This window comes from Anopheles ziemanni, chromosome 2 (assembly GCF_943734765.1).
Source record: "Anopheles ziemanni chromosome 2, idAnoZiCoDA_A2_x.2, whole genome shotgun sequence".
Taxonomy (NCBI): domain Eukaryota; kingdom Metazoa; phylum Arthropoda; class Insecta; order Diptera; family Culicidae; genus Anopheles; species Anopheles ziemanni.
The window spans coordinates 14,226,174-14,238,500 of NC_080705.1; the positions used below are offsets into that span (position 1 = coordinate 14,226,174).

The window sequence follows — 12,327 nt, forward strand, 5'->3', positions numbered from 1 at the left end:
CAAAAACCGACCACAGCCGGCAAAACGATTTCGATAAAATTCAAATGAGCTCATCCACCGTTCGATGAACTAATAAAAGGCATCCGACCACGGCCGTGCCGAAACCACAGGCATCCATATGTGTGCGGCTCGGTGTGTGTGTGTGTGTGTGTGTGTGTGTGTGTGTGTGTGTGTGTGTTTGTGGGCGTTTGTTGTGGCACAACGGAACTAGCGGCCTACCTTTACAACTACCAGGGACACGCTTCTGGGAAAATGGATATGTGGCGACGAGGGAATGAGCGCCTTTCGAAGTGCAACTCAGCGCAAAAGTTCGACCTTCGCTTCGGGTCATTCAATCCTGTCGCATCGATAGCAATCCTGATACTGGGAGGATGTGTGTGTGTGTGTATGTGTGAGAGGCGTTGGTGTGCTTCTGGATTCTCAGCAGGGAGCACCCGTGTGCGGCACTGCGGCAGTTGGCCGTTAGTTACACATGACCGGGTTTACGATGTGATGTTTTTTTTTTCCTCGCTTGTTCCCTTTAATGGGAATCCTTCGTTACCTAACGGAATCGATAGCCAAGATTATGCTGACCTGGTAAGGTAATGTTTTTCCTCTCTATTTTTTGCAGCAAATTGGTCGGTCATTGGTCCGATTGGAGCTATCGTTTTGCAGCTTACGGGAGGCAGTGATTCCCAAAATCACACCAGGTTTGTGCATTTAAATATTAAACTACGACAAAGCGCCCACTGATGTACCGTGTGATAGGACACTTCTGCTTTAAAATGCACCCTCCTCTCCGTGAAAACTCGTCCTCAGCGCCCTGTCGTTCACGGCTTCAGCTCACACACATCCATTTCAATCACTTGACAGCTGCTCCGGAAAGTAACATGTCAACCCGATGCCCGGAAGATCACGACGTTTCGATTCGTGGGAATGGCAGTGGATGCAACGCGAGCAAATGCATCGAGCTTCCTTCGGCAGACACAGTTCACCGCATCGACAGCGACCAACGACGACGACGACGACGACGAGTGATTTTCTCTGCGGATTAAATCCCTGCAACCTACCCCAAAGGACTCCCGTCGACCCCGGGGCACTCCGTACCAAACACATCGTACAGTTAACAGTGAACCTTGCGTTCGACTTTTGCCGATAAGGCACATACACACGCACATACAGTCGTATTTCCTCATGCTGCGAAGGTGGATGGCAATTTCTTTTTCCATCACCCACTCGCTGCTTGTGCCATTTCCCGCCCAACCGAGTGGATTATAATATTGAAAATACATTGACTGGAAAAATATGATTGCGAATTGTGTGTTGCGAAGGGCGCGAGGCAAAGAGCGGGCCAGCCAAGTGCCTTCCACCGGACGGAAAGTGCGCAAAAATGGCTGCCACATTCCGTGGCCGGGCAGGTGAGGTTTGGTGTGGAAGAAATATACCTAACCTGGAAGGAGCAAAACACATGCGGGACGACACTAACGGAACATTTACGGTGCGGCATCGTATTTGCCATCGCTTTTTGGACGAACCTTCGGGGATGAAAATTTCATTTCGCACTGAAGTGGTCGTTTTGAGGCTCTTGGCACGGCAATGGTGAAGTCCTCCGACGTGAATTTTTGCCGACACCAAAGTGAATGACGCGTAGGTTTTTTTTTCGTTCGCAGAAGGATCACTAATCTTTCGAAGGATTAAGCTCTACCGGATGCAGCTTGATGAGGAAGATGTTGCCAATCATGGAATGGAAGGTTTAATTCAAACCTTTGCTTCATCAAACGTTGCAGGCACTACAGTATTTTGATAATTTCACTCTACACCATTTCTTACTTCCGATTGATTGTGTTCGTCTGACTCTGCAAAAAGCAAATCAAATACACAACTGTCACCTGAAAGCAGCAGCTTGGCTCCTTTGATCGCTTTTGCTTCCACCCGCGGCATCATCAAGTTGTAGTAATAAATTTTATCCAGTGTTCACTTCCGCCGTTGCCAACGGCTACGGCTATCGGGCAGATGCTGCGCATCAACTGTCACGCGCCGCCTCCTGACGGGAACATAACCTGTCAAATCCATCAGCCGACGCATTGTTGCGTGGAAAGCAATCGCCATCCTTTGCCTGGTCCGGGTTTGCGTCGCGGAAGTCTCGTCTCATGGGCCAAACCCTTTTTTTCCCTCATCGTGCCAAACGCTTTGATGGGAGATGGAAATCACGCTGGACGGTGTTCCCGTGAGCGCTCCCCCGAACGTTGACAACGATGACGATGTTGACGGTCTACGGTTTCGGTTTTGGCGCTCACCGGAAAGCGACGGGACATCGATTGGGATCGTGTGGATCATGAATGCCACACACACACACACAAAAACGAGCATACGCTTCGATGGGGTGGAATGCGGTGCAGGCGTTGGCGCCCATGCTGTTAATTGATTTTCTGTCGCACGGATCGACTGTTGCGCCCGTCTGGGCACTGGCGTGTTCCACTAGGTCAACCGGAATGGAGGCATGGAGGAGGGTGTATGGCCGCAGCTAACGACGTGAAACTCATCCCATTACGTTGTCGAGATTGCGTCGAACGGTGAGGTCCAGTCGCCAGCGACAGACAGTAACACCGGACAATCCCAAGTGGAAGTGGACTTTCACTCGATTCCTAGACAAACCCATCAGCCGGCCATATTGACGCGCATCCGATGCGGGTCACTGCGGGTGTCGCCGGGATCCGGCCAAACCGGGGAACTGCGCAGGAAGCGCAGTGCATTAAATCACAGAAAGTGCGATTGTGAAATAATAATGATTGAGGTGGTTACCAACTGATTCGAGTCGGGTGTTGTTCGGGTTTTTCGTCGCTCGTTTTCGTCCGGTTGCGTTGACGAGCAACCTTTCGCACTTTCCATGTTGGATTCTGCCTTCCGGACAAACCAGACAAAGCACTTGTTGGTAGCGTGATGTGCGTTTTTCCACCGTGTTAATTTCAAACTGTCCGTGATTGCTGTAAGGGAAAATGATTTTCGGTCACGTCAGCTGTTCTTGCGTGACTTTCACTTAGTTTTTGTTTTCGTTCAAAGACGACGCTTCAACTGTTTTTCATACACATTTTTCAGCTCCGATTTTAGCAGCATGAGCAACAGTGTACTCTGCTTAATTTCTATAACTACGTTATGCTATATACTTGAGGTTGGTTCTTGCCGTACCATTTTGGGATTATTAGCGTTTATTCGTCACTTTTCCTTCGTATCACCATCTGTCGATAACATGCTGAACTGTAGAATGTCTCCGCCCAACTATGTCACCATTTTTTTGCATTGAATATACTTTGCAAGACAGTGAAATAATTTGTTTCCTCAAATCAATGCCAGTTTCCTTTTTTGACTCCTCCACTTCGCAACTAAAATGAAAACTTCAAGTTACGTGTGGAACAAGTTTGCAAGCTGTCTTGAACCCTGTAGGCCACAAAGGATCTAAACGGTGTATCATGAATTTTGTGAGATCTAAATTTGGTGTTTTATTAGGTAATGGCTTAAAACAAAGCCAATTGGAAATATAAAAATCTATTTACAAGATCATTGGGAGCAAATCGACACAGTACTTTCAATTTTGGGAGCAACTGTATGTCGTTAGGATAATGAAATTGAAATAATTAGTGTTTTAAAGTTGACTTTCAACAAAATTGTTTTTGATGTTTGCATTCTTCGACGAATTGAAACTTGCATATTTATATTAAACAACATTCGAACTTCTGCTTAAATTAAGTTAATCAGGAAGTCACACATTTTATCATATTCTATATCAGATTTTTCAAATTAATGTTTTTTTCTGTTCGTTTCCTTTTGTGTTCCTTAAATAAAACTCCTGCAATGTTCGTTGCTCTTAAAACCTATCAGTGTGTGGCCTTCGTGCATCTCTATTGCATCGGTCAAAAAAGCGGGTGCCGTTTTTCTTGACCACCGGAGAGCATTAAGCGGTTTAGCATGAAAAATGATTCGCTTGTCATTGAACCGAGAGTCGCTGCGGTTCCCGTCGGTTCCGTCTCCGGTCGGCCATCGTCGCCAGCACCGATTTCAACGTCATCATCACCACGTGCGCCCCCTCCATTGTAATGCGTCGTGTCGTCGGAGTGTTTTGTGGCCCCGTGTATTTGACACCAGCTCATAATGGTACAACATTAGCGGGCCGGTGACCCCCTCCCCCCTCTCCCCCTCAACCACCCTTCCCGGTCGGTGGCTGGAGGTCAGAAAAATGACAAATCATGTACGCCATAAGCCATCAGACACCGACCGAAATGAAGAAGACGTTTGACCGGCAATATGAAAAGCCACCGAAAGGAACGAGTGTCCACTCCCTCTCCCCACGGTGCCCCTCGGGAAAGCAAATGGGAATCGTTTTGGTGCCAAAAACGGTGAAAAAAAGCCACTCCCCCCTGCAACGGAGAAGGAAAACAAACGGAAGCAGTCGAGCTGTCGTTTATCTGTTTTGTGGCCACCATCGAGAACACCCACGAATGGTTGGTCAGTTGGTGATTTATCATTCATTTTTTCACTCCCCACGTCCTGCAGTCGCATGGTTCCTTCCTGCGTCTCCCGCGCGCGCGTATGCCATACTTGTTACTTTCCACTCCCCAATTCGGTCGGGATGCCTTTTTTTTGTTTTGCGTTGGAGGGTTGAATTTTCCGAAATATTCCAACTGGCTTACTCATGTTTCCTTTGTCGCCCACGCTGGCAGTGTGAGGCGGCGATGGGCGGGGTCGGTGGGGTTGGTGATTAATCAATTAGGCTGCCGGGGTCAGATTTATCGTTTTCATAAACTATGCAAGCGGGTGTCGGCGAGCGCACTCGCGTTCGAGGGAAACCCCCCCGGCCTGTCGATGATGGCCGCTGCGAATGATGTGTACCGTGTGATTAGCTGCCGGTTTGAGGGCACTTGATTTAAAAGGCCAGCAAAAACAGACACCAATTTTTGCTACCGTCCCGCTTACCCCGAGCAGGGTAATCAAGCTGAGTGGAAAACAACTGACCACCGCCGCCATTATCGTTAACGACATGTCCGTCTCGAGTTTCGCAGGAGGGTTGGGTGGGAGTTGATTACCCATGGGGAAGGAGGGGGGAGGGTATATAATCAGTTAAATGCGCCATCAATTAATTAGCCGGAAATGGTTACACAAAACAGACTTTTGCTGGCAAAATTGTAATCTACTTACATGAGTGGAATTAAACATATTTTCCTTATAATCACGTGGTTTACTGGTGAACAACATAATCAAAAAGCGATTTTGTACCAATTTCATCAAAAGACATACTCTTCAGCATAATCTACTGGCCAAGCCTGGTTTAAACTGAAGGCCAAATAAATCGTAGCACCTTACGGAAAAAACAGATCTTACCCTCTAGCTCTTCATTTTACTTTCACGCAAGCCCATGATTTACGCTGCACCATTACCCGGTTAAGCCTTTTCGGGTTGGCCTTTCACCGTTCGAAACCGTCTGCCACTGGAGACATACAGTCGCAGAGCGAAGATTCCCTGGAACTCAATCAATTTTCACATCCAAACCCACCTTGTGGCATTCGGAAGACGGATTTCCATTCCACGCCGGATCGCACCCCGGAAGCCGTACTGGTGCGAAAGGAAAAATACGTCCGGCTTACCCCCGAAAAACCGGGGCGGTTCGGGTGACAAAGCAGCCAGGAATCCCGGCGGGGATTTCCCTCTTACGGAGTGACTGATTCCATGCGGTTTCTCATCGGCTCGTACTTCGGTTGATGTTTTTTTTTTCTTCTTCAAAGTGTGAATTGTTCAACAGTTTCTTCGTCAAACTCGGGAGGGAATTTTCCTTATCGCACCGCAATCGCGCGAAATGCGGTTGAGTGATTCAGCAATCCAAAATTGTGGAAATCCTCCCCACACCATATGTGGTAACAGTCCATTGGGAGAACGTAAGCGTCGTTTGGTTTGATGATGGCTTCTTTAATCCGAAGGCTCTTTGATTTTTCTGCCGCAGGAAAAACAATTTATAGGAAATTCGTCGCTGAGATTTGAGTTGAACATACAGAACCGAGAAATAATAGAACCGGTTTCGTTTCACTTTCATGTGTCTAATGAATTTGCCTTCCAGATGAAAATTCAATTTACGTTTGCGCAACGTAATCTTTTTAAAGTTTACATGGAATTATGGCGGTATAACATTTTTTTCTCGCCTGTTTATTTCCTAAAAACGTTATGGCCGTATTTTATGCTCACGTCGCTGCACCAATCTCTGAGAAAAACCAGCCTTTTTCCAGTATATTCAGTATGAGCATGTAACTGTCATGACCAGCAGAAAAAAGGGAAAGCACACTAAAGCATGGGCCTCGGGATGGATGATTGTAAATTTTTTAAACCCACACAAACCTCTACCGGCCGTAAATACCCGGCGGTTGAGTGTGTACGCTTGAATCACTTTAAATTCGCGTAAAATGCTTATGTCAATGGCTTTGGCGAATGCGCATCGCTAACCGCGCGGTCGGGCGCTTGCGAGACTTCAAACGAAAACGTCCACATGGATGCCGCAGGAAGAAGTGATGGGTGACCAGTTTGATGGAGCTAAAGGGAGGGGGAGGGCAAAAAATGTGTGCCTTCGTCATCGGTCCTTGCAGATGAGACTTTCGCCTAGGGGGGGGGGTAGATAAGCAACGTGCGGGTAAAAAGGGCGTTAAATTTTATCTTTTATGTCCGCACGACGCGCGTTCGTCTTTATGTGCGACACTTAAGCTGAGTCAGAGACGGGTGAGGGGTGAGGAGAGGGAAAAACAAACCCGGGAACGCACGGGCAGCATGGGTTCAACCGTCCACTTTCAACCGGAAGGCTCAAACCTCGGCGCCAAATGGGTTTTTGTCCCAGGGAAAAAGGGAAATCCCTTTTTTCTTTTCTTTGTGGGGTGGAGGGGGGAAGGGGGAAGGGGTGGTAGGCTGGTTCCTTTCACATTCATTGCCAGGGTGTGCCATGCAATGGGGGTTTTATTCCTTTTATTTTCGGGGACGTGATTTAAGACCCAGTGTTTATTTTTTGTTGCAGTGTTTGGAATGGTGAACAGCAGAAAAAAAGGGGGTCTCTTACCTTTCGGCGGATTGACGGCAATCGCGCTGCGGAAAAGGCTTTCCTCGTCCGCCCAGTCACGATTGCGGTGCACCGTTTTCGCACTGAACGCCACCAGCAGAATTCCGACGCACACCAGCACAAGCTGCCGCCGACGGTTGGCGGCTTTGGCGCTCCGATTACGCTGACCACCGCGGCCGGCCACCGTCGGGCGTGTTTTTCCCGAAGCACCACCACCCTCACTACCGCCCGTGCTGACGATTCTGTGGTGGCGATGTTTGCTAAACCGACCACCGGAAGCACCGTTAGCACCGTTATCACTGACGATGATACGATTGCCGCTGGCGGCATTATCGTGGACACTAACCACTTCACTGCCCCGAGTGGCACACTCACCACAATCACCAACGCACACACCCCGCGCCACACCGTGCACCACGGTAGCCCACCACTTCCGCAACGAACCTCCGCCGCCGGACGCGTTCCGGCGGACGTGGTTCCGATGGATCGAATGTTGTTTGCCACCGCCAGAGGAGCCCGAGGAGGGCCGGGGGCTCGGGTGCGGCCCGATACGGCCATCGATCAGACCGCTCACGCCGAGCCCGACCAGCAGGCAGAAGCCGACGCTCGGCAGGTACAGGATCCGCTCGGCCACGACGAAGCCCACGTAGAACAGCAGATTGCTGGCGGGAAGAAAGGGCAGCGTCAGCAGCGCGACCGACATCAGCAGGGCGGCCGACGGCGAGTTTTCCGGCGTCCCGCGTGAGAGATTTTCATCCGTGGAAGCGTCCGGACTGTCGCCTCGCACCGACGAGGCGCAAGAGCTGGAGGTCGACGAGGAGGAGGAGGAGGAGGAAGAGGAGGACGACGAGGAGGTGGATGAGCAGGACGAGGACATGGAGAGGGACGGGTCGGGAAGCAACGAAAATGGGAACGGGTCCGGGGGCGGCTGCTTGTCCTGGCCGCCCGGGGGAGTGCCGGCGAGCGGCCAGTGACAGGCGAACTTCTTCGTCATCGTTCCCGGGAAGCCCTGGTTGAAGTTGATGCTGGCACTGTCGTTGTTATTGTTGCTGCCGCCTTTGCAGGAACTGGTACCGGTACCGGTGGCCCCTCCTGCTGCCGCGCCACCCGGGACCGGGCGCCAGAAATAATTGGACAGTGTCGAAGGCGAGAGTGATAAATATTTGCATGCCGGCGCGTACGCACACCCGCAGATGATGGACGACAGGGCGTTGTTGTTGTGCAGCGTCCGGCAGGGCACGGTGTGCCGCAGCCCGATGTCGTGCTTGCAGAGCGCACAGGCCGCCCCGTCCGGCTCGCCCGTCGCCAGCACCGCCGGGCCCTCCGCTCGCAGTCGGTGCAGGGTGAGTTTGCTGGCCAGCTTCCGATTGAAGCTGCTCGTGCTGGTGAGCAACGTCCCACTGCCTTTCCCAACACCACCACCACCACCGCTCGACGCGCTGGCCCGGGATTGTTGCCGCAACGCACGGCCACTGGCCCACAGGGCGTAACCGAGCAGGGCGTAGAAACAACCGGCCAGCGCCACCTTGCGGTCGAAGATGGTGCTGATGCGCGGGATCGCGTCCATGCCCCAGTCGAAGCTCAGCACGTCCGGCAGCAGCAGGAGCCGGAAGTTGACCACCGGCAGGTAGGTGAAGGTGAGGAAGCGGGTCCACAGGGAGCCACTCTTGGCCGTCGGGTTGTCCGCGCTGGAGAAGAGCGTCGCGGGCCGGGGAAGCGTGAGGCGGCAGTGCACAATTACGGCCAACGCGAGCGCCAGAACGCCGATGCTGCGGGCACGGTGCTGCAGCGGGAGGGGAAAGGACGAGATGAGTAATGAGATACTGATTAGTTTTCCGAACAAGATGATAACCCATGTTCACATGGGGGGAGTGATTGGGTGATGGTTTGGGAGGGAGGGAGTGAATTGGGAAATTTTCTGGAAATAGCCCTACATAGAGGGTTAATTTGACCTATAGCTTGCGGTATTGAACGTTGCACAAATTGCGACACTTGACACGATCGAGAAAATAGTGAAAGAAGTAACGTCATTTTAGTGTAATTCTAGGAAATTTGTTTCTTTTAACCTCCAAGCATGATGTTAATTTTATTGTTTTAGTCTTCACTTCTTCTTCATAGCCGGTAAATGTCTGCCCTTTGCATTACCATTTTTTTCCCTTTTGCGTAAGTTACCAGTTGTGTTTCCCGATTCATGACCGATGTTCTAGTCTTGTGGCTTATGAATCTTTTGGTAAGATTCATTCATACGAATATTTCACCTAAGATTCATTCATATGGATTGATGAATCATTCGGGATTCTAATCTTCAAACCTTAACAAATCCTTCAAAACCTTATCGAATCTCCATGAATCTTTCATGGATTTGTCACGAATCTCCACAATTCTTTCATGGGCCATCAAAAAAAAAAAAAAGGGTGTCCCATTTTTTACACATCAGTTTTCACCCGTTGAAGAATCATTGCGATTCATGTATCTCACATTTAAAGATTCATGAATGAAAAGGCAAAGACCCTCTCAGATTCATGGATTGGAATCTGAATTACACAACTCTTCCATGTTCTAATTAGCGCAAGCGTTTGGACATCCTGTTCTTAAAAAACAAATACTTTCTACTACTAGAACCCTTTTGACAGGTGCTTTGACTCGTCTACCGAAATAAAATGTTCATTTTTGCTAAAGCATGTGAAAAGTTTGCTTAAGACTTCTTGGCAAAAATGATCAGTTCTTGGCTTTTTAGTCTTACTCGCGGATGTATAACATGAAATTGGTAACACAACTTTAGTAAAGAGAAATAATCATTACCATCAGTATGGCCTACATGGTTGCTTTCTCTTTAGCCTTACTTTCCGGCACGATAAGTTATTCGATTTTCTTACTAATAAAGCATTACGCAACGAGAACCAAAATAAACACAACCAGCAAGTCCCGGTTCTTGGTGTCCCAAATTATCTCTCACATAAGAAAAACCGCAAACGGCTCCTACCGAAAAACGTTCGTTCGGTTTCGTTTCGGTTTGAATTATTTATCCCGCCTTAATTAAAGCGTAAATAAATCATACAACCACCACGTGGTGAAAGCGACCGTGAATGGGAAGAATGCCACCGCATGAGCACAGGCACGCGTGGAGGGAAGGGATGGGAAAAAATTAGTCCCGCCGATGCAGAACGTCCCGAGGAGAAACGGACGCGCCGGGAACGATCATTGACTTTTGATGGGTTCATAATGGTGGAATAAAAAGATTTTCGCTGCCTTCGCCGGTCGAAGATGATTGGCATTTAGGTGTGGGAAAAGGGGAGAAGGGCGGACAGTAGACAGACCACCCCAGCACCCGATGAACCGTCTTCGGACAGTCGAAGGAAGAGCCCAAGGCAGACACACGCGCAATACATTATACAGCCAATAATTCGTCCCATCGGGACGAGCGGTTGGGGTTGGGCCGAGTGTTCGAGTGGAAGCGTCGCTTCTTCGCCACGAGCACGAGGTTCGTTCCGAGTGGCGCTGGATTATTCTATTACAGAGTCAATGTTTGTGCTCAAGTAGATTTTTATTTGCGACATATTTCTTACCTCATCCGGTTTACCTTTCCTCGCGCGGAGACGAGGTGGCTTTCTTTGCACGCGTTCGCTTGCACTTTTTTCAAAACCGAAGCCAAACGCGAACGGATGGCATGGTGGCAATCGATTGATGATGGCTAGCAGCTCGAGGATTTCAACTTCGTCCGTACGGAGACACGCTCGAAGGGTACACCGAACGGGACATGATTGCTTCGAAAGGTAGCCTTCTGATTGGGAAGCGTGGGACGGATGGATGGCGCCCGCACGCTAATGGAATATGATGGAAGGTGGAAGAAAAATGACCATCCCGTCCGAGCCGGTTCGAGACTGCATCCCGTCCCGAGGACACGTTCAAATATTGTCACAGAACAGGTGCCAGCCGGGGAACGTGAGTCGCATTTACGAGCGATGTCGTTGCGAAGGGCCAAAAGCGTCTTCAGTTCGATCGGTTGGGTGGATGGCGGGGCGCAAGGATGGTGATGGATGGGCGCCGAGCGTCGAACTTATGGCAAGGAGCGGGCGCAACTTGCGAAATTCCATTTGAGATCGGTAAAAACTTTTTACCTCGCATTGAACGACTGCTGGATTGAGTGCTGCTGCGTCGGAAAGCTAATACCTTCGGTGACTTTCAACTTTCATCGTTTTATTGAGCTACCTGAAGGGAGGGGGGGGGGGGGGGGGCGGATATTTTTTTTCCATTCGACCTCGGGTGGGGATGGATTTGAGGGTTTTAATTTCGATGCCGTCCGGCAAAACCGATTCGATTGATCGCTTTCCCTTCGTCTACTTGTACCGTTCGTCTTCGCGTATTAAAAGTTAATCCTTTCTCCACTCCTTCTCTTACGGTCGTCGCGGTTTTTGTGCGAATGGAAAGTGTAAAGTTTTCCGATCGGTTCGCTTGCTGCAGTTTGCTGGAACTAATTTATTCGCCACGAGCGTATTCACCGTAGATCGAGGGCCAGGTTTTTACAACCCAGAAGTGTTCCTTCTTTCCGACAAACAAACCACTCCAACGTTCGTTCCACAACGGTTGCTTTGACCTGAAAAAAAAACAACTGAATGAACGGGAGCTTTTGAACAGGATACCAAAACTTCCCATTGGTGAAGGGTGTTCTTACAAGTTTTATTTGATCGCTTTTGAACGATCTATCCCAACGCACGGGTCGTCGCTGTAAGGGCGCAAAGTTTTCCCTTCCCAACTCGGCTTAGGCGTTGGCCTACAAATTCTATATCTCGAACACAAAACCCGGTGGCTATTCGAGGTAGATTCATTAGGTTGGAATCTTGCAACCATCAACCGAACGGAAGTTTTGACGTTGTTCAAGAAGAAACCCGTTCACCGCAGTAGGGGAACGTTTTTCACCCAGGCTTCAAGCCGGGCTTCGTGGCTGTTGATTCCTGCCGAGGAGAGAGTAGGTTGTTGTGTCGTAAGAATCGGATATGTCTGAATAATTTCATTTCATCGAGGCCATCCCATTGTTCGATTCGAGGTTCGTACGCTGAAAAGCAAGAGTTTTAACCCTCTCGCCGACACGCCTCTCTCCCCAGCTGGAACGGTGGATCGATCCGTTGCTATCATCGAATCATCCGGTGAAAGTTTTACCCCGCCAAGCTGGAGTGGAAATCAGAAACGGGAAGCTCGAAATACGAACAGCATCAGAAGCGTTGCAAAACCGACAATAAAAACTAAATAATAACTATTCCTTTCAA

At 49.5% G+C, this 12,327-nt stretch overlaps 1 protein-coding gene across 1 annotated transcript in view; it reads right to left on the reverse strand.

The window, feature by feature from the left end:
* LOC131294975 (protein O-mannosyl-transferase TMTC2) overlaps positions 1-12,327 on the reverse strand; it is a 118,064-nt gene that overhangs the window by 55,161 nt on the left and 50,576 nt on the right. The window contains exon 3 of the mRNA XM_058323033.1: positions 7,064-8,846. Within this exon, the coding sequence (XP_058179016.1) occupies positions 7,064-8,846 (1,783 nt within the window). The remainder of the gene's footprint in view (positions 1-7,063; positions 8,847-12,327) is intronic.